Below are 19,770 nucleotides of genomic sequence, written 5' to 3' on the forward strand. Positions count from 1 at the left end.
CAAAAGCTCATGATCAGTCCTTTAGTTGGTTGAATAAAATTAAAGGGAATTCTTGAAATTTTGAGTGAAAAGTAATTAATGATAATTAAACTATAAAGCAAAAGTGGGTCACATTTGATTGATTGACAATTGTTTCTGTTCTTTTTATCCATGGACCTACAGCTGAGCAAGATAAATGAAAGCAGATCATCATCCATTCGTTTTTTCTGCTGATGACGATCATAATATAGAATTTTAAGTGCCAGAGTGGCCGCCAATTAGACGTGGTGGTGAGATTTATTTTCCCACCAGCTGTTTCAAAGTTTGAGGTTTAACTTTCGAGCTTTCTTGCTTCTAAGTCAGCATGGACAAAAGGGAACTGTGATAACATCTGCAATTCATGATGAAAATCATATCAAAAGCTCTGGAGCAGCTAGTAAACAAACCTTACTGTTGCAATTGTTCTCTCAACGGGAAAAAAGTTGTAGCTGCTGTATACACTTTGTGTGTCTGACAAGTGCTGCTAAACAACATCCAAGCTCATTCACTTCATTAGAGAGACTGTATATCACTGGATTCATTTGTCTTTCTTTCTGAGCAATTACAATCCAAAATGTCACTGAACCTCTGACAAGAGAAAGGAACAATCTGTTCTGTTATCCTCAGGGAGCATGTAGCTTACAGTTGTTATGCAACAACATTACAAAAAATTACCTATATAGAGTAAATGCAGCAAATAAGCAAAACAATTGGTCAGCTTAAGCTTGGTCAGCTTGGCCTTTGAAAAATATTCAGTGACTAATATGAGCATTTCTTCCATGAAATCACGTTGTTAATCTGTCCATGATCAACATTTGCTGAAGCATCAACCACACACAACAAAATGTAGTTTAATGCGGTGCGTAGTCTTCCCTCTACGTACACCTCTATTCTTTTAAAGGGGCACACAAGTTTCAATATGATTTAAGTCAGTTGATGAAGGTGGCCAAGTGATACCTTTATCGTCTTTGAGGCCTTTGCTGACCCTGCATGGAGGCCATGTCCATTTTTAATGCTGTACAGTTTTTCCATCAGCAGCCACAACTGGTGGTAATTTTGGCTTTCAGTACATGTTTGGCTCAACTAGCCCATGTTTAATGATAGCGACCCATACCCATCCTGTACCCTGCTGGAACCTCCCTGCCTCATAAAGAATTATTCAATCAGCTCATAAAGCCAATTATATTTCAAAACTTGGCCAAGATTTTCTTGACCTTTCAACTTATGAATCACTTATAGGTGTGTTTCAGGCTTCTTTATCGTGGCCCCTGAACACTTGACACCACGTATTTCTTGGCACTGCAGGTAGATTGCTGTTCTGGAATATTTAACACAAGTGGATAATGGGGCCCTCGATGATGTAATATTCTGTTTTTTAATTTTTTTCAAATTTTCATCATCACTTAGATCTCTTTTTAGCATATTGTACTTGAGGTAATGAAGCTGCCTATGGGAACAGTTATGGACACGTTAACGCGGGGTGTTCATCACTTCAGGCTACTTTCATTATCATTGCACAAATACATATCTAAGAATTATTGACTCTAATAACCACTTGAGTGTGTAGTTTGGACTTGAAATGTGCATAGAATTAACACTTAGAAGGCACACCTAATAATTGTGCACACAGTTTAACATGGTGACTAAAATGAAGTTACTTAAAAGATCCATTTTGTCTTGCTTTTTCTTTGAATTATTTTGTATTTTTCTCTGTTCATTAAACTTGTATCCAAACTAGAGATTTCCCAGTAGGTAAATGAAACCTTAGATTAACTGTGAGCCTGGATGTTGGCTTGTACGAGCATCATAACATTTCAGCCAACTACCAAAATGACAAATTACTGTGGCTATGCTTAGAGGGAGGAGAAAATTACAAGATTTGCTTGAATTATTTTTTTGCACCTCTGCAATATGCCAAACACAATCTTCTTACATGGTAACTTGTGTATCTGGGATGTAAGATCCTTATTTTGTGTTCCTCTTGCTTTATCACAGGGCAATTTGTGAACTGATTAATATGCATCTTGCCACAGATCAGTAATTCAAAGTTGGGTTACAGGCAAATGTGCTTCTATGCTTAGTTTCCCAAGAGTGATGTAAGTTCAATATGGCCTCCAAACTCTACAGAAAATTATTACTCGTAAGTTAAATGACTCTGAAATAGTCTTTGTGTTTGTGTGTGTGCAAGCAAGTAGGAGAGAACAAGTTCCCATGGCTTGGCTCCAAACCTTAAAGTTCAGGTTGGCCTCTGATCATCTAATCCACTCTCGCCTCTCGCATTGAACACAATTCAAACTAAATGCTGCACACAAGCTTTCGTCTTTGACCTAAGACTCACTCACATTTTACAACCACTTGATAATCAGTGCCAAAAAGCAAACAACTACTGAGGATATCTGATTGTATCTGTGACCTTACAGCACCTTGCAACTGATATTAGTGTCTTTAAGCTGAACATGTCCGTGTAGGTTTGCTGACTGAGCAGGCTCTTTTTCGGTGATTCACAACATCGCATTGACACAGTGGCACATGTTTACACCTGCTGCAGTGTGGCCACGGACTCCTGCAGGTGTACTACTGGACAGCTACAGATTCAATATTTGCTGTTTCTAGATTTTACACCTACAGTATAACATACTCCACTCAAAGATCTGGCAGTCTGAATTTACCTTTTCAACATCCAACTTTGTGCTGTAGCTTAGCTGCTCACTCTCTGTGAAGTCAGATCAGTCCAACTGGATGGCAAAATTGACTTCTCTCCATTAAAATATTTTCCACTAAACAGCTTTGACCCACAAGGTGAATCAGTTTACTCTTCTCTACTCTCTTAAATTTCTTCCTCCTCCATTTTTTCAGGGTCCATGTCTTCTCTTCTGCCACTCAAATTGTGTCACTCTCCCTCTCTCCAGCTTTAAATACCTCTTGCACTCTTCCATTATCTGACATATCATCATCATCCTCTATCCTTCCTCCGAACAATTTCTCTCTTTCGTCATTTGTCATTTGTCCCCTTGTTTGTCTTAATCATCTATCAAATGTATGTCCTTCTTCTTCATCTTCACCCTTTTCTCTCTTTTTCAAATCCTCTTCTCTATTTTTTATGTGGTCTTCATCTCTTTCTCTACAAGCAAGCCTTTGTCATTCACTCTGTCTCTACCCTTTTTCTATCTTGCTTTGGCTCCATTCCTCATTTCGTTCCAACTAGTCTCATTCCTTAAATTCCCTGTCTCCCACTAACATTCCCCTCTTTTACTCTTTCTCACCCTCCCACCATCCCTGTATCCGTCCCTCCATTAGACAAGGTGACTCCTGCAGTAACGGGCTCCAATCCTCCATTATACCACAGAGTAAAAAAAAACCTCCATGACATTCTGTCCCTGGTGGACAGTACATTGATTTTCTCATATGTCTCTCCCTCCCTCTTTCTCTTACTTTCAATCTGCTTCTTTTTCTCATTCCACTCACTCTGTTTCTCAGAGGGAAGAGTCTCTATATTTCTCTCATGGTTGTTCCCTTTTATGCTGCCCAGTGGCTACCATAGCATTGTATGCCATTTATTACATTTTTTTTTTCTTTTACACACACACACGCACACATGCGCACACACACTAAGACCCTTTCGACCCACTATCAGTAGACTGCTTCGCTGAAACAGCCAATAACCTGGCAAATACGATTACTGTATTCTTCTGCTAACCCAAGGAGACGGGTATATGGCATACATCTGTGTGTAGGTGTTTGTGGGAAGTCTCCTATACATTGTGCTGACGGCAGTTGCTGACTGCAGGGCCTGTCATTCTGCTAAACTCAACCTGTCAGTCAAACTACAAATGATAAAGGTAAATATTTTGGATAGAAAACACAGCAAAAATTTTAATAATATGCTCCATGTTTTGTGGTTTTCTTAACAGCACATTATATTCTGGATGCTTAACTCATCACATCTGTTCTTATTCTATCAGATATTTTCAAATCAAATCTTGTCCTAAGTGGACTTGTCTGATTATATCATTTTTACCAGAGAGGTTTAGTTCTGTTACGAACCAGCAGTTAAGCACATGCTGTCTAACATTTTTTACCTGCTTGACAAAGACGCTGTTATGTTGGATCACTCAAAGCGCATTCCAACCAGCAGCACTTAGAACTTCAACAACAAAGGACTCTTTTTAAAAAAAAAAAAGAACTAATAGACTAATTCAGCCCCTCCACTTGGATCTAAGGAACAGGGTAGAATTGGAAAATGGAGTCAGTTGAAGTGTGTCGCTCCTCCCCAACACTCCTTTGTTGTGAACACAGCTGCCTAGAAAACAGTCAAACCAGTAAGCACACTTTAGTGTACTAATGCATGTATTGCTTATATGTACTCGTTTCTTGCCACGATAGTTTCCTTTGCCTCCAATGGTGTACACAGAGCCATTAAAGTAAAGTGAAAAAGTGAAAAGAAAACACCTCTACAAGTTGTGGATGTCTGTAGTTGCTCCGTGGAATTAAACTGCTGTAAAACATGATTGATGCTCTGACTTTACTGCTTTCTTGTGATGATCAGGGAGCTCTCTCACTCTTGCCGCCTGCGTCTACTCAACTGAATAAAGCAGCTTTAATGTTTTACTTTGAATATTGGGTTACAACAGCAACAATTATTTCTGAGGCACATTTCACAGATGAAAAAAATTACAAGGTATTGAGGATATTAAACTAGAGGTTAATAAAGCCCAGTACACTCTGTGTGATTCTCGACAATCCCAGACCAAAGATGGCCAATGTAAAAGAAGGGTTGTGTGAAAACCAAACCTAACCTGAATAATGTCGATGGAAGCTCAATGAGATAAACACAAGCAGCAGGCAGCAGAAACCGTGTCTGTATGATGGGGCATACATTGATCATGCAAAGAAAAACGCAGCATGGAAGAAAATAGAGAAAGAATTATAGCTTTTAATGAGTAGCAAACCAGTGAATATATTAATACACAGACTAGTAAATAGGACTGTCAGCACATTAAACCAACTTGTTATCGTGTTAGTGACACCTATAATCTCTATCGATCTTTACAATGGCACCCTTCTACGATCCAGCAGGTATCATGGTCATAGAGTCTTTACACATTAAACATGATGTTGTCGCCAAGATCATCAGATGCCTTTCACACAGTATGACTTAGACAATTGTTAAAATTTCACAGTGTGTATCTACCTTAAGACAGAAAAGGAAATAAAATACTGGGACTACTCAACAAACTAAGAAATATTCAGCACTATAGGCTTTGCCCCAAAGGTTTATGTTAATCTTAAAAGGTTGAAACTGTATAACAGGGTCATTTTTAGGGATGATATTTCTTCACTGGCTCTACTGTGTTTGGAATGGAGAGAGTCGAGAAGAAGACCCCCTAAAAGACCCTGGTTCCTGGAAAAGATTCTTGTGGTTGAAATGCTTTTTACTAACGTGTGCCATGTGCAGCCACTGATGACACAATTCTTCTTAACCCACAAAGTGACAAATCAAAACTTCCTATGAGAGAGCAATGAAAGTAGCTCCCAACCAACAGTAATACAGTTAGCTCTTAAGTAACAATGAGAAACTCAGCTCAGAAAACTGACTGACCCTTTGCACCACCACCCCCGCAACAAGACAAATGAGGAATACTTTCTTGGAGTGGAGGACTCTGAAGTCAATTGATCTCTTAGTCTTAAAATGGACTTTACTGTATTTTCAACATTTTCAACATTGCTGCAGGCACTGACTTGACCAACTCTTCCTTTAACATATATTTTGTTCATGTGTTGTTCCCCATAATTACAGCTAAAAAAGATGCTCATGAAATTTGGAGTTTGAAATGTCATGTGGAGAATGTACCACTGGCTGCACAGTCACTGCTATTTTAACAAATATGTTTGTTAGCTTAACACTAGAGAACTCAGAATATATTAAAATGAAAATGTCATCAACTGATACCAAATCTATTAATCCCCAAGGGGGCAATTCCATTCAGAGCAGTTTGCAAATAGAAAATAAAGCTGCGAAAGATAATTACTTTACTCACTTAAAAGACATTTCAAAATGCTAAATGAATTTATGTAAGAGATTAAAAACTAAATTGAAAGCTAATGAGTAGAGAGATTAGAAACTACCCAAAAGGTCAAATAAAGAGTTCTTTTTTATTTTTTGTTTTAGCATCACACACAGTCATACAGAGATGGTGCACAAAAACAAACAAATAAAAGCTATTCTGCATACATTTCTGAGTAGGCATCGACAACTTCAAGTATCCTGATGTAGTGAACCTTTCCAAAATATATTCCAAACTTGTTACAGACAGCAGCATCCCACACACCACACTGAATATGATGAGATTCCACCAGATTATAAGTCAAACCTATTTAGTACAATATTCAGTGGGTAGCTACTGTAATGCTTCCTGCCCATCTTAAGAAGAAACAGAGAGGCAGAGATAAAAATCTGATCAATCACAGACCGTAGAGTCACACTTAAATCATAACATGTGTGAGTAACACATGTTGAAAGGCATAGCTGTATCTGCAGCTAGTTTACAGAGAAGCTTGGTCACATCAGATAAGGTACAGCTGTTTCATATGCCCCCACATCACACCTCAGTGCCCACCCATACATTCTTTTATCCTTTTCAGCTATCAGATCCTCATACCATAACTTGTTTTCCATCTGCCTGTCTTCTCGCTCTCACACCCACTTCTTTTTATTGTGAAAATAATTTATTAATTTCTCCTGCTGCGTCCACCTGTGCTCAGCATATACACATTTTACAGCAGTACCTCCAGGTGCTTTGGAAAAATGTGCTCGGAGAACGTAACAGTAATTCTTTATAAAAATACAAAATAGGTCTAGTGCTTTAGCTTTCTCCTTCCTGTCATCCTTCCCTTTCTTTTCTCCCCATAAAACACCTCCATGCTTCATGCTCCCCTACCCACAATGCAGTACAAGATGGCCGTTTGTTTGAATTATGACTACATAGCGCCTTAGAGAGAGGTGAGAACATTGTGTCGTCAGAATGCACATGCACACACACACACACACCAGCAATGTTGCATGTGTCTGCCACTGCAGATGCTTATCTTCATTTGATTTCATGTTTACGACAATTCGAACAATCAACATCTGGAGGCAGATATGAAAATACACAAATATGGATCGTGGTGATCTTACTTTTGTGAACAAACAAAAAATCGGCTCATGGAACAACAATGTAATGCCAAATGTGCAGAGAGCATGGATAGAATAAATGATATTCATCTTTCTAAAAGGGTTTCTTAGAATCCCATCATTCTTTGCATGACATCAACCCCCCTCCACACACTTACCTAAATGGCCGGATGTTGCTAAGACATAAGAAGGTCATGCTCAGCAGAGGAAGGGGAGTGAAGTGTCCGTAGATTTATCTGGATTGCTTTACATAACTTGCCTTTATTTATCTTGAATTGTAACATTTGACAAATACTGTTTTCTTTTTTTGTGCATTTCTTTTCTTTGTTTCTTTTCCTAGCAAAAAAAGTTATAGAATTTGACAATTCATTTCAAGAAAATAAATGTTCATCTGCTTTTTAAAATACTTTTTCTAATTTGACATATGAAAGACTTGAATAGAAAGCCATTTAGTGTCCTTGACTGCTTGTTGAGATTTCAGCCAGCAGAGGTGGAATTATGATTCTGTAAAAAACATGTACCCCTGAACAACATTAAAAGCAGACTTGTCATTTGCAAGTCAAAGCTTATTCTCTATCATACCCTGAAATGCAAATATCAGACAATATGCAGTCTGAATGGCACAGTGGTCAAAATGCATTCTCTCAGATGTCCCAACAGATTTGGTCTGCTGAGAAAATATCATATATTGACATGGGATGCCTCATTCCCACTCCCATAAACACATAAGTGCAACATATTATCAAAAAGGTTGAAATGGTGTGTAAAATTGAAAAGAAAAAAGACATTTCTAAATCATTCATACCCTATATGTAAGTGAAAATAGAAAAAAGACAAAATATAACAAGCCAAAAACTAACGTTTGGGTAACCTCCACATCTTTGAGAGTACCAACAACCTTAAATGAACTTCAGAACTAATTATTTTTTGCATTTTGGAACAAATGCTTATATGTATGCAAATGTTTATATCACCACATTTTGTGTGTCTTAAAATAGCCATCATGATCATGATGAAAGGATGCAATAGCAGCCTGCCCTCTGTCCAGACCTGCCATTTAAAAAAAAAACTTTGGGCACCCTGTGACATGAAAAGGTAACAAACATAAATCTTTTTTCCATGTATCTGGCTAAAATGGGGAAAAAGTTGCTTGGAAACCACAGCAATTGTTGTTGGGTTCACTAACGCTTATAGAATGTTGTTGTATGCTACGCTATGTTTTATGCATACATGTTTACTTTAAAAAAGTACAAATAAAAAAAAACGTTTTTGAAAAATGATCTGATAGGTCCAGGCAGGGAGACCCACAGCTAACAGGCCCAAGCAGAGAAGCCATAGTTATCTTTGGTCACACACAAAGTTTTAGGACCCATTAGAGGGATGCTTCCAAGGATCAATCAAGCTCAGAGGGAGATCACAGATATGAGGACAGATCATTGAAAGGCTAACAAACAAGGAGTGGAATCCTAAAATCAATTCTAAAACTCACAGGTAACAAGTGAAGGGCAGCAAGAGCAGATATAGCTTCTCGTAGTTCATATTAAAAGCCTGTCAACCGCAATTTGAATCTGCCACAGTCACTAGGGGTTTAGTCAGTTTTTAACAGAATAAAAAGCATTGCAATGTTTAGGTCTGGAAGAAATAAAAGCATGGATGACCTTTTAAAGCAGTGGCAAGAAATGTCTTCATATCAGTTAGCTGTTTTAGCTGGGCAAAGCAGGACTGCACCCCTTTAGTCATCTGAGCATCAAGAGATGGGTATGAGCTGAATATAACACTTAAAGCGCTTGCTTCATTTCTAAAATCAGAAAAATAAGACCTTAAAACTGGAACAAAGATTAATTCTGTCAATGTTTAGGCCGCAGGGTATAATCATCATTTATGTGTTATCAGGCTTTAACAAGGCATACAGTATAATTCATAAACATTTACATTGCCATGGTTACATATACTTTGCCCCAGGGGTGACAGTTAGATGGAACATAGGAATCAGTATACATAGGTACATAGGAATCAGTGTGCATATGTGACGAGATGAAAATATGAGTGGATTCATAGAAAGTAAATTATTGTAACTATTTATTTATCAGCAACTAAATGTCTGTAGTCTTATAAACATTTCATGCGACTAAGAAAAGACCCTCTGTGCTGTATGAGCCTAAAAGTGACTTTCAAGAATTCTGGAAATATAATTCTGGCCATCATTTGTTGAACGATCTCTAACCAGAACCTGCAACATAATCTGTCCAGGTCTTTTAGACACACACACAGCACATAACTTTTTATTAGTTATGTTTCTCCGTCATTAATGTTTATTAGCAAAATAGTTCAAGCAACATTACTATGTCACTTTTTTTTGCTGCACATACATTTTCAATTTCCTTTAAAAATTACTTGTTGAAATTAATTAAATCCATTTAAAGTGTAAGTTCTTTCCTCTCTTCTGTTTGTCCATTAAACACTCAGTAGTAGTTGCCCACTGATGGATTTGTGCAGCAGGAGTGGTGCAGTGTGTCTATGTGCTTGTGTCCCCCTCTGCTCCAGATGGTAGAAGAAGGAAGCTTTGAGTCAGTCTGCCAGTAGGCCTTATTATAGAAATGATTAAACACACTAACTAATTATATGGAAGGAAATTAAATGTTGGACCTCCGTTCTATCATGTGTAACAAACATCTACGATTCAAATACACAAAACCACACAAGGACTGAATACAACGATAATACAAATATAGAGAGCTCAGACAGACAAGTTGCCCTCATCCCAGATTGATACCAATCATGTCACTGCTAATCAGGGTGCTTAGTGAACAAAGCTGTCATGGGAATACAATCATATCACAGATGATGAAATCGTTTACTGTGGTTGAAGATGGAAGATGAAGCACATGGCCACCAATATGAATCCAGTAGTTATTCTCAATTCTAGGAAAATTTCTGATGCTATGCTTCTGGGGGAAGCATTTATAGAAAACAGTCCTATAAAGTTAAATGCAGCTGAGGAGCAGAAGATATTTTACCAAGAGTTCTTGGACAGACGTGTGTCTGCAATTTACAAAAAATGTATCCCATAGGTGTCTATGCATTAAAATCTTACATCCTTTCAATAAACCACAAAACTTGTTTTGTCGAAATTGGTCCATATAATATTGAAAAAATTAAACATTTGGATTTTCTTATATGCGCTATTACATTTTATTTATTTGCAATCAACAGCAAAAGCCCTCTCAGGTCACTTTATAAAAAAGCAAACCAGCTCCAATTTAAGTAATCGATCTGCCTTTTCTACAGTTTGAGGTCTCATACACCATTTTAAGAAGTTAATGTCTCAAATGTACCTCAAAACGTGTTTTAGGTTTCAGAGCAAAATAACGTCCATATAATTTTTTTATCTTTAGCTTTAAAGGAGCACTGTGTAAGAGCCGCTGTTCGTCAGATTCTGTCATTTCTGAATGCGTTTGAACGGTATTCGCTAGATTCTGTCATTTCTGAGTGCGTTTGAACGGTATTCGCTAGATTCTGTCATTTCCGATTGTGCATTGAACGCAGCAGGTGAGGGAGAAGAGGAGAAGATGATTGAAGATGATCTCCGTAACATGACACCGAGTAATTTCTGTCCAGCTAACACAGCTAATTAGTAGTTTTGGTGCATAAACTCACATGAATCAACAGTTTTCAACAGGGACACGGAGAAAACATTCCGTTTGTTTAAACAGATCAGCTGATCTCCATAACATGCACCAGCTACAGCCACCAAACAAAATTTATCATTTACATTAGTAACACTGAGCTGAATTACCTTTCCAGTAGAAAAGGAGCACCACGTCCTCGTCTCATTCTTCCTCTTCTTCTACAACGTCACACCCGGCTTTTTCATCTGCAAAGTTGCGGTGAATCGTGCTTGCGTCACCCTTGTGGTGTCCTTCCGGGTAAGACTTTGTGTAGTGCCGACCGCAATATATGTAAATAAAAAGGCGAAATCTAAAGTAATAAAAACGTTTCATAGAGTGACTATATAGCACTAACAAAATAGTTATATGTATTATATTCCATTTCTGTTAATAAATAACCATAATTATGACACACTGGTCCTTTAATTGAAATAATCTGCCGCTGTCCACAGCCCCCTTTTAAGGAAGAGATCTTTCCTGCCATAGCTGCCTCGGAGAAAATAGGGCAGATCAAATTTGGCGGCAAGTTAAGTTCACTGCACAATATCTAGTGTTGAAGTGAATGATGGTGTACACGAAACATGCCGTGTCACCTCCAAATATCTCTTCTACTGATAACTTTTCTTGGAAATATATACAATATGGTTATCAGAACAATTAGACTGCATGGCAGCTGGTCATTCAGCTTTCCTCTCCACTTCCCACACATATCAGGTTCATGTTTGGACACTCAAATAGTTAATTCAATCATTTTATATTATCCAAATTTGACATGGAAACTCTCATGACAAGTTGGGAGGTCGTTGAGGGTTGTGCATGAGGAAAGGAATCAGAAAGAAGTCTAATATTTTCACAGATTTAAAATTAATAGTTTAAGTTTAAAAAGCAATCAAAATGCACTGCATGATAGGGAGTCTTCAAAGTTTGCTTAAGTTTTTGGCAATCTAATAGGAGACACACATGATTGAAGTTAATGCTTTGGAATGCTGGGAAAATGTCTCCCCCTGCACTACTTAGAGAACAGTTGGCAAAAATAAGGTGATTTTGCTAATTCTACTTAACACTAGATTGTGCTTTAATTTTTGGTTTTAACTATATCTATTAATGGCTGCTACTCCTAGCTCTGAACTAAGACAGCTAAAACAGGAGACTGATTGTTACTTCATTCTGTTGAAAAGTGATATCTGAACTAAAATTTCTTGTATGATGTGTGTTGTTATCTCAGTCATCATTATGCCTCATTTTGTTTATCCTACCTTTGTGAACGGAGTATTCTTGATACACATTATTAACACCTCATATACTACCCTTCTCTAAAAAGATAAGTACTGAAAACAAAAAGGCTTTAACAGCTACAGCCAACCTCAGTGGAGCCATTCCTCTCCATATGGAAGATCAGGCTGTGTGCCAGTTTGCCTGTCTAAAAAAAAACCTTTTAATTACATAAAACACAAACATGGCATAACCATATGTTCATGATTCTTAGACTCACTGTATTTTAGTCTTGTAATGCTCACACTCAACTCTTCTTCAACAAGTGGAAACAAAAGAAGGAAACATCTCAGAACCAAAGTAGGACAAGAGCACAAATCCAACCAAACTATTTATCAGATTAAACAGAACTGTTTAGTACTCCACACTATTGATCCTAACAATCTAAAGATATTGTGCTGAATTAATGTCGGGATGATAAAGTCTTAATCAAATTCTCTCCAAATAACCCCTAAAGTGTATCAAAGCAAATCAAAACATCTCGTCAGTTTATAAAAAAAAAAAAAACATTTGGAGCATTGAAAGATTGACCTGTTTCATAGAGTTGGTTTGATGTTTACTCTCATGAGTGCAAACCAAGTTAATTTCAAATGTTAACCACAATCAGCTGCTGCTTATCAGTCAGACATGAAGCAAGTGCTTTAAAAGTATGATTCACAAAAAAAAGAAAGAAAAAGAGAAAATCTCAGTTTGCTCTGTTTGGTGAAAGTAGTGCATCTATGTCTTCAGTGTTGGTTTTCATTGGTTGGTTTACTCTAAACATTTCGATGTCTGTTTCCCACAGTTGTCTTGCTTTAAATCACTGTGTTGGTGCCTTTCTTTGGTCACCTTTCTGTTGAAAATGCAGACACTCATTCCTACACCCACACTGTGAACACACAAGCGTAAAAACAAACCTAATATGGTTCCTCTAAAGCTCTGATGTAATTTTTCCTGCCTTCGTAGCACACCAGCTTCTGCTTTGGGAAGAACTTTCTTCAGGGTTAAAAGCTGACATGACGGACATAACAGGTGCTGCAGTGTTTGAAGCAGGCGCCAGGGCTCAATAGAAAAAAGAGAGATTTTAAAAGGTTGATAAAAGAAAACTAGGAATAGAAATGGATTAGCAATGGATAGATGGAGTGTGAGAAGAGAAAAGGTGAAGGGGAATCAAAGATGAGGAGAGAGGACACTAGAGAAAAAGGATTATAAATGGAGAGGTAGTGAGGACATGAAAAATGGAGGTGAATGCTCAGACATGAGGGAAGAAACAAAAAGACAGAAGTCAAAGAAAAAGGGATTAACAATGAAAGGATCAAGTGTAGAGAGAGATTAAGATAGTACAATGCACTTTTATATTCTTGAGAGTAGACAGTAACTGCAAAACCTCTGACTGTGTCAATCCTGTCGGTTTGTTTGTCTTTGGATGTTTCTCCCTTATTTATTCTGGGAGTCTCTGCTTGTGTGTATCCTTTGAGTGTGTGAGTATCTATAGCAGGCCTTCTGTCACTCATTTTTCTGAAAAGAGATACAAAACAAAGAAAATGTTGAAATATATGCACTTTGTCCATTTGCATCTCATCCATCTGCCCTTCTCTAGAAGAAGAAGCAAAAGGTCAACCTATTCACAAGAGTAAAAGATCACTCTTGACATTTCTACAAAGTCTGGATAAATCTGGTCTTATTGCAACATGCACAATGCATATGCTTCATCAACTGGCAAATAACCCCACAATTTGAGGTTGGTTGGCTGTGGATTTTTTTAATTAGTTCTGCCATGGACACTGCACTTTCAATTTTGTGAGTCCCATGTGAGATCCCAAGTAATCTGGTTAGGTTTTAGTAAAACATGATGGTTTTATAGCTATAAAACCACAGCATAAACGGTGAGAGAAACAGCCACTTCTTTTTCTCGCTTGAAAACGATGAGACTCTACGGATTCATGACTGAGATACTCAGAGATTATACATGTTCTGTTGTTTCTAGAAAAGAGGAACCAGCGATATTTTACTCCGGCAGGAGAGGAAGGAGGGACAGATGGATAGATGGATAGATGGGTGGATGGAAGTAATGGAAGTGAAGAGGGAGGAGTGGAAGTTCAGGGTTGTTGGGTTCATGAGAGGTGGATGGGGAGGGGGTTTGAATACCCAGAGCTTAGCAAATTAAAGTAAAAGCAGAGGATGGATAGCAGTGGGGTACAGGGTGCATCTGGGAGTCTAGCAAACAAGTCGTTGAGCAAGCCAAGGGAGGAGGGGGAAGGAGAACAGGAACGAGAAACAGAGTCGTGACTGTAGGTTGATTTACGGAGGCTTTCCTTTTAATGAAATTGTTTCAGTGACAGAGCCGGTAAAAGGCCCTTAATGGATTGGCTGGCCTAATGTAATGAAATTACTCTGTCTTTCACTACAGAGAGAGGAAAAAAAGAATATAAGAGAACATGGGGAGGAGGGAGAGGAGGAGGAGGATGGGAGAGGAGAAATGCAATTAATATTTACAGAACAGACAAGCAGGGTGGGCTTTAGTGGCAACGGCTCGCTCGCTCTCTTCTTCCCTGTGTCTACCTCCCTCTGCCTTCTCTCTCCTGGTGGCCAGTGTGTGCCGGGCGTGCGGCAGGGGAGGGAGGTGATAGGCTGACGGCAGGCAGGCCACTTCAGCGCACCGGTCTTCTCTCTCGCACTTTCCTTTTCCTCTCCTCTTCTCCTCTGGGCTGGTCACATCTCTTCTGAGGTGAGACGCTTCACCTCTGCCTGCGTGCTGTCGTTTGGACTAGTTTTCCTAAGAGTGTGTTTCAGTGAGTGTGTGTGTGTGTGTGTGTGTGTAAAATTTACTGCCAGTGTTTCTTACCTGCTACTTTAAGCCCACTGCTGGGGTATCACCTTGCACACATACCCACTTACACACACTCACGCCGCCGCCTCTTGTTTTAGTCCCTCCCCCAGCTGAGCGGACCTTGCAGACTTGCGCCTGACTCTCTCCCATCTCTCTCTCATCTGTGTGTGTGTGTGTCTGCGGGTGTGTTTGTGTGTGTTGTGCAGGCAGCTGGACAGCAACCACATCAGCTGCATCGAAGATGGAGCTTTCCGAGCGCTGCGCGATCTGGAGATTCTGTAAGTAGAGAAAATCCTGCTCCTCCTCCTCCTCTCATCAGTTCCTTCTCTTCATTTCTCCCCTTTTTTACATGTTGTCTGTGAAGCAGAGCACTGCCCTGCACTCTCTTCATTTCATTATCTTTGTTTAGGCTTCTTTTTCCTGTTAAATCTTCCCTCTCTTCTCCTCTCCTCTTTCTTGTGCGTCATCCCTAATTTCTTATCTTAATATACTTTTACACCCCATCCTTTTGTCTTTTGTGTATACACATCTGCACTAAGTCTTCAAAGCTTTAACTTATATGTTTCTGGTTTTAAATAGTCCTTAGTGATAACCTTATATGAGGTTATGAGATGTATGTGTAGTAGGAGTTGCTTGTTATGGATAAATCGTAACATACCTGTTCATTCACCAGTAAATGTAAAGTCTTTGACTTCCAATACTGCAATACACATCCACACAACCAATATAAATGTGAGAACAGTGTATCTACCACTTGCTGTGGTTTGGATTTTCATGTGGGCGATTCCCGCCTGTATATCAGGATGTGTTAATGTTTTCACACATTTGCTCCTAGTTGTGCGAGTGATTGAACATGTGCGTGTGCATTTGGTTGAGCTTATGCGTATCTGATCCATTCACATTTAGAGATGCTCGAATGTCACTATGCTCAGATATGGTGACTGGCGACTGTGCTGTGAAAAGTGTCTACTTTTCCCACACCTGAATGTGTGTGCGTGTGCAGTAATGTGCATGAACATGAGTGGTGGGATTTTGCTCATGCAAAGAAAAAAAAAATGCTGTGCTTTGTTCCCTGAAAAAGGGAGTTTTTAAAGAAAATATAGTCCCCAATATTTATTGTTTCTAAAACGAAAGCTTGCAGTGCCCTAAGATTTCCATTTTCTGAAAAACAGAGCTTGAAATAAGTTTACAAACAAAGGTTATTGCACTGGTTGGCACATGCCAGACTGATTCATTTGTCTGCAGTGTTGTTGGCAGTGTGTTCCTATCTAGCTGCATGGTTCTGAAAGGTGAAAATGTTTTTTTTTTCTGATTGTGTTTAATAAGATGTAAACTATTTAGCTAATCGGGCAGGATGAAAGAGAGATAAAAAGAAACATGAAGACATACTGAAGAAGCGAAAAGAAGGGAAAACAGCAGAGGAAAAGATGGGATCATAAAAGAAATTAAAGAATATGACCAGAAAAGAGAACCAGCCTGTCCATTCAACCTTTGTTACACAGCACAGGGATAATATATGGAAAATGTCAACAAGCAGACATGGTTGAGGTCCGATAGAGCTGGAGAAGTAAATACATGAATACTGTCTGTGCTCAAATGTGCACAGAAGCGGGAAGTTGTAGATTGTTATAGTTTTCAACACATTGGCAATAATCAAATACTTTATTCAACAGAAGAAAAATGAGGAACAGTTCTCTAATTAGCTACTTCTTGACAATATCTGCCTCATCACATAAAGATCTAATGTAGCGAGGCACAATTTAAACAGACCGTTAAAAGGAAAGACTTATAAAATGGATGCAGGTTGTGCTGAGGGCATGACCAAGAAAATTCTGAATAAATATTGATATTTTAGAGAAAAAAATCCATTTTATACACATTTTCTTAAGAGCTGTATGTAAAATGGTACAAGAAAAATCGTATTCCTACTTCATTACTACCACCTTATTCTGCTACCTACATTTTTTCCTCCCCTTTAAGAACTTGCAGCTAAATGATCAGAATTAAAGTATTGCAGTGTAGGGTTGTCCAAAGAGTTTCCTAACAGGATCAGTCTCATCTTGATTTGTATCTTGCTGTAGTTGTTCTGGTGCTGCGTAATACCTGTGGATGAATAGTTATTAAAGATCGCAGAGAATACAGTAGGTAATGGTTAAATAAGAGGCAACTTAAACCGTAGATCTCATCCAGCACATCTAATCACCACTCCTATTGGTAATGAAATAAATGCTAAGTGTTGTTTTTAAATCTTATGTCACACAGCATTGTAGATTTTTATTCCAGCTGTCACACATCTTTGATCTCCATGTTTTATTTCCCTTTACAAAAGTTGGCTTTTTTAATTCCCTCCCCACTCCTTTCGCTCAGCGCACAATGAAAGTGATAGGGGGCAGATAGAGGGGGATCAGCAGTGCGAGATACAACATATTAGCAATTCATAAGTCTCTGACAGCTGAGTGCTCGGCAGGATTTACAGTTCACTGTAAATACACAGCCTTTCCCATTCACAGTAGACAGCATGACAGCACACAGTATATTCACTGAATGTGACGTTTTAATAAAGGCAGGTGTGTGTGTCAGGGCTTGTGTGTTTGCGCGTGCAAGGGTTTTTGGTGATGTGTATAGGGCATGAATGACTGTATGCAATTCTGCCGCGGGAATGATCTTCATTTTCAGCATCTGATCACACACACTCACACACGTACACACAGATGTATATGTATTCACACATATTCAGACACACAAACACAGACGCAGCCCCATCTGTTCAGTTCTTAGGGGCTGATTTCGTGACCGCAGTACAAAATGGGATGATAGAGATAGCAGTGATTGGAGGTCATGTGATTGCACCATCAGGTAGGTGTGTGTGTGTGTTTGCGTGTGAGTATAATGTTGTTCTTCTGTCTTTGAGAGGACCAGTTTGAGTTAAAGACCTTCAGGGTGAGGAAACCTTTGGGAAGCATCAGCTCTCACCTTTTTAGAGTTTTTTTTTTGTTTATTTATTTGATTATTCTTGTTTTGTGATTTAAAAAAAAAGAATGTGAGAAACCGAGATTAGTTCACAGTGTGCAATAAAACTGAAAAATGATGCTTTCATTTTGATTTCCCTATTCAATGCGGCTTAGGTTTCGATTTGTCAGCACGTAACTGTCCTATGAATTCCTATGTGATTGCGTCCACTTTCCACATCTCGCTGGTGTTTACTGGGCCACAAATTCTTTTGAGGAGAAAGGAGGCAATGACAGGATGTGCTAATTGAATCCTTTTGTGACACTAAAAATCTTTGTGCAACAGAACACTGGTTTGAGACTCACCCTGCACAAAATTTTCAACAGTAATTGGACTTTTCTACTTTCCTCTCACTCAGGATTCCTTACTTTTCTACTGCGTTCTCACCTTTGAATGATAAAGGGTGGGACATGGGTGGGAGAGCTTTAAAATCCACTTGATTAGAGATAGAAATAGTGTAGATTGTCTGTTAGAAAATAAATACTTAACAGTTACAAAATCAACACGGGTAAAGCTTACAAATTTTCATCTTGTTGCACTGCAATTACCTTCATCTCACATGACCTTTGCCCTTTAAAAAAACAGTTTCAATCTTTTTTATGTTACCATCTCCCAGTTTACAACCGTAGATTATGACGTTGCCTCAAATTAGAGTGGACAGGTTTTCTGGTGAGACTGATTTTTGCTGAGTCACATATGACATCACAATGCTTATTTTTAAATGTCACCTAAGTTTGTAACTAGTAGGGTTGACATAGTTCCAGACAGCTTATATTTGTTTTATAGATAGAATTAAAGAAAATTTTAGAATAATCATTGAAGTAAAACATGTTTTGTTGTGACAGGATATACATCTGCGTGTTTATGTGTGTATGCCACTGTTGATTGCTTGCCTGTATCCCTGGGTTTGTGTTTCTGTCTATGCACGTACAGTATATGAGTGAGAGACAGTGATTGCTTCATGGGATTTCTGTTAGTGTGTGGATTGGTGATCAGTTCAATGTGAATATATAACCCTTTGTCAGAAATAGCCCTAGTATTGTATTAGGCATTATATGTAGGCTACAGACAAATGGATCTGAGTGGTGTATAAGTGTTTTGTCTGCCTCAGTCACATGTGTGTATGCTTCATGCTAATTGAAAGAAGCACAGCTCTGTGTGTATGCCACTAATGAATCTCCACTTTAATTAATCATGTCATTTTTAATTAGTCAATGTTTCTTGGTAGACTAGGCTTTATCTGAGCTTAATATGATTCACAGGAGCAGCTTTGACAATTCAAAGCTGAATATTTGGGCGTTTAGCTCATTATAAAAATGCTAAATGGATTTTAGTTTGTTAGTTTCATTAATCTTGTTATAATTGTTCTTTGGAAATAAATAGGTGACAAGTGATGGGATTTTTGTTTTTTAAATTAGACAACATTTTAAAATTGTGGGACATTTGACAAGATCAAATTTGTCAGGGAAAGGAAAAAAAGACCTGCTACAGAATGATACATTTTGAGTTTATAATAATTTCTCTTTGTTAGATATAAAGTAATGTTTATTATGAAATTCAGATTTAAAGATAGGGATATATAGTTAAAGCTTCATGTGGTTTTATTTTTTTCATTGTCTATTCAACAGAATACAAAACAATAAGAATTTTGAATATATCCTGTTCTGCTGCACTTCGACATGTATGCAACACTTCCAAATGAAGATTTCCCAAAGCATCATGAGGAAAAATCTTATAAATGCAATAGCAGTGCACCGAGGTAAACACCTGAAGGTAATCTGAGTGATCCATGGAGGCTTGGCAAATGGCTAATTTCTGTC

The 19,770-nt window shown here is 38.3% G+C and overlaps 1 protein-coding gene across 1 annotated transcript in view; it reads left to right on the forward strand.

Moving 5' to 3' along the window:
- The window catches only part of slit3 (slit homolog 3 (Drosophila)), a 244,166-nt gene that overhangs the window by 132,303 nt on the left and 92,093 nt on the right, over positions 1-19,770 (forward strand). The window contains exon 6 of the mRNA XM_072395321.1: positions 15,148-15,219. Coding sequence (XP_072251422.1) covers positions 15,148-15,219 — 72 coding nt within the window. The remainder of the gene's footprint in view (positions 1-15,147; positions 15,220-19,770) is intronic.

Source organism: Leuresthes tenuis, unplaced genomic scaffold, assembly GCF_036924035.1.
Source record: "Leuresthes tenuis unplaced genomic scaffold, fLeuTen1.0.hap1 SCAF_11, whole genome shotgun sequence".
In the NCBI taxonomy this organism is placed as follows: domain Eukaryota; kingdom Metazoa; phylum Chordata; class Actinopteri; order Atheriniformes; family Atherinopsidae; genus Leuresthes; species Leuresthes tenuis.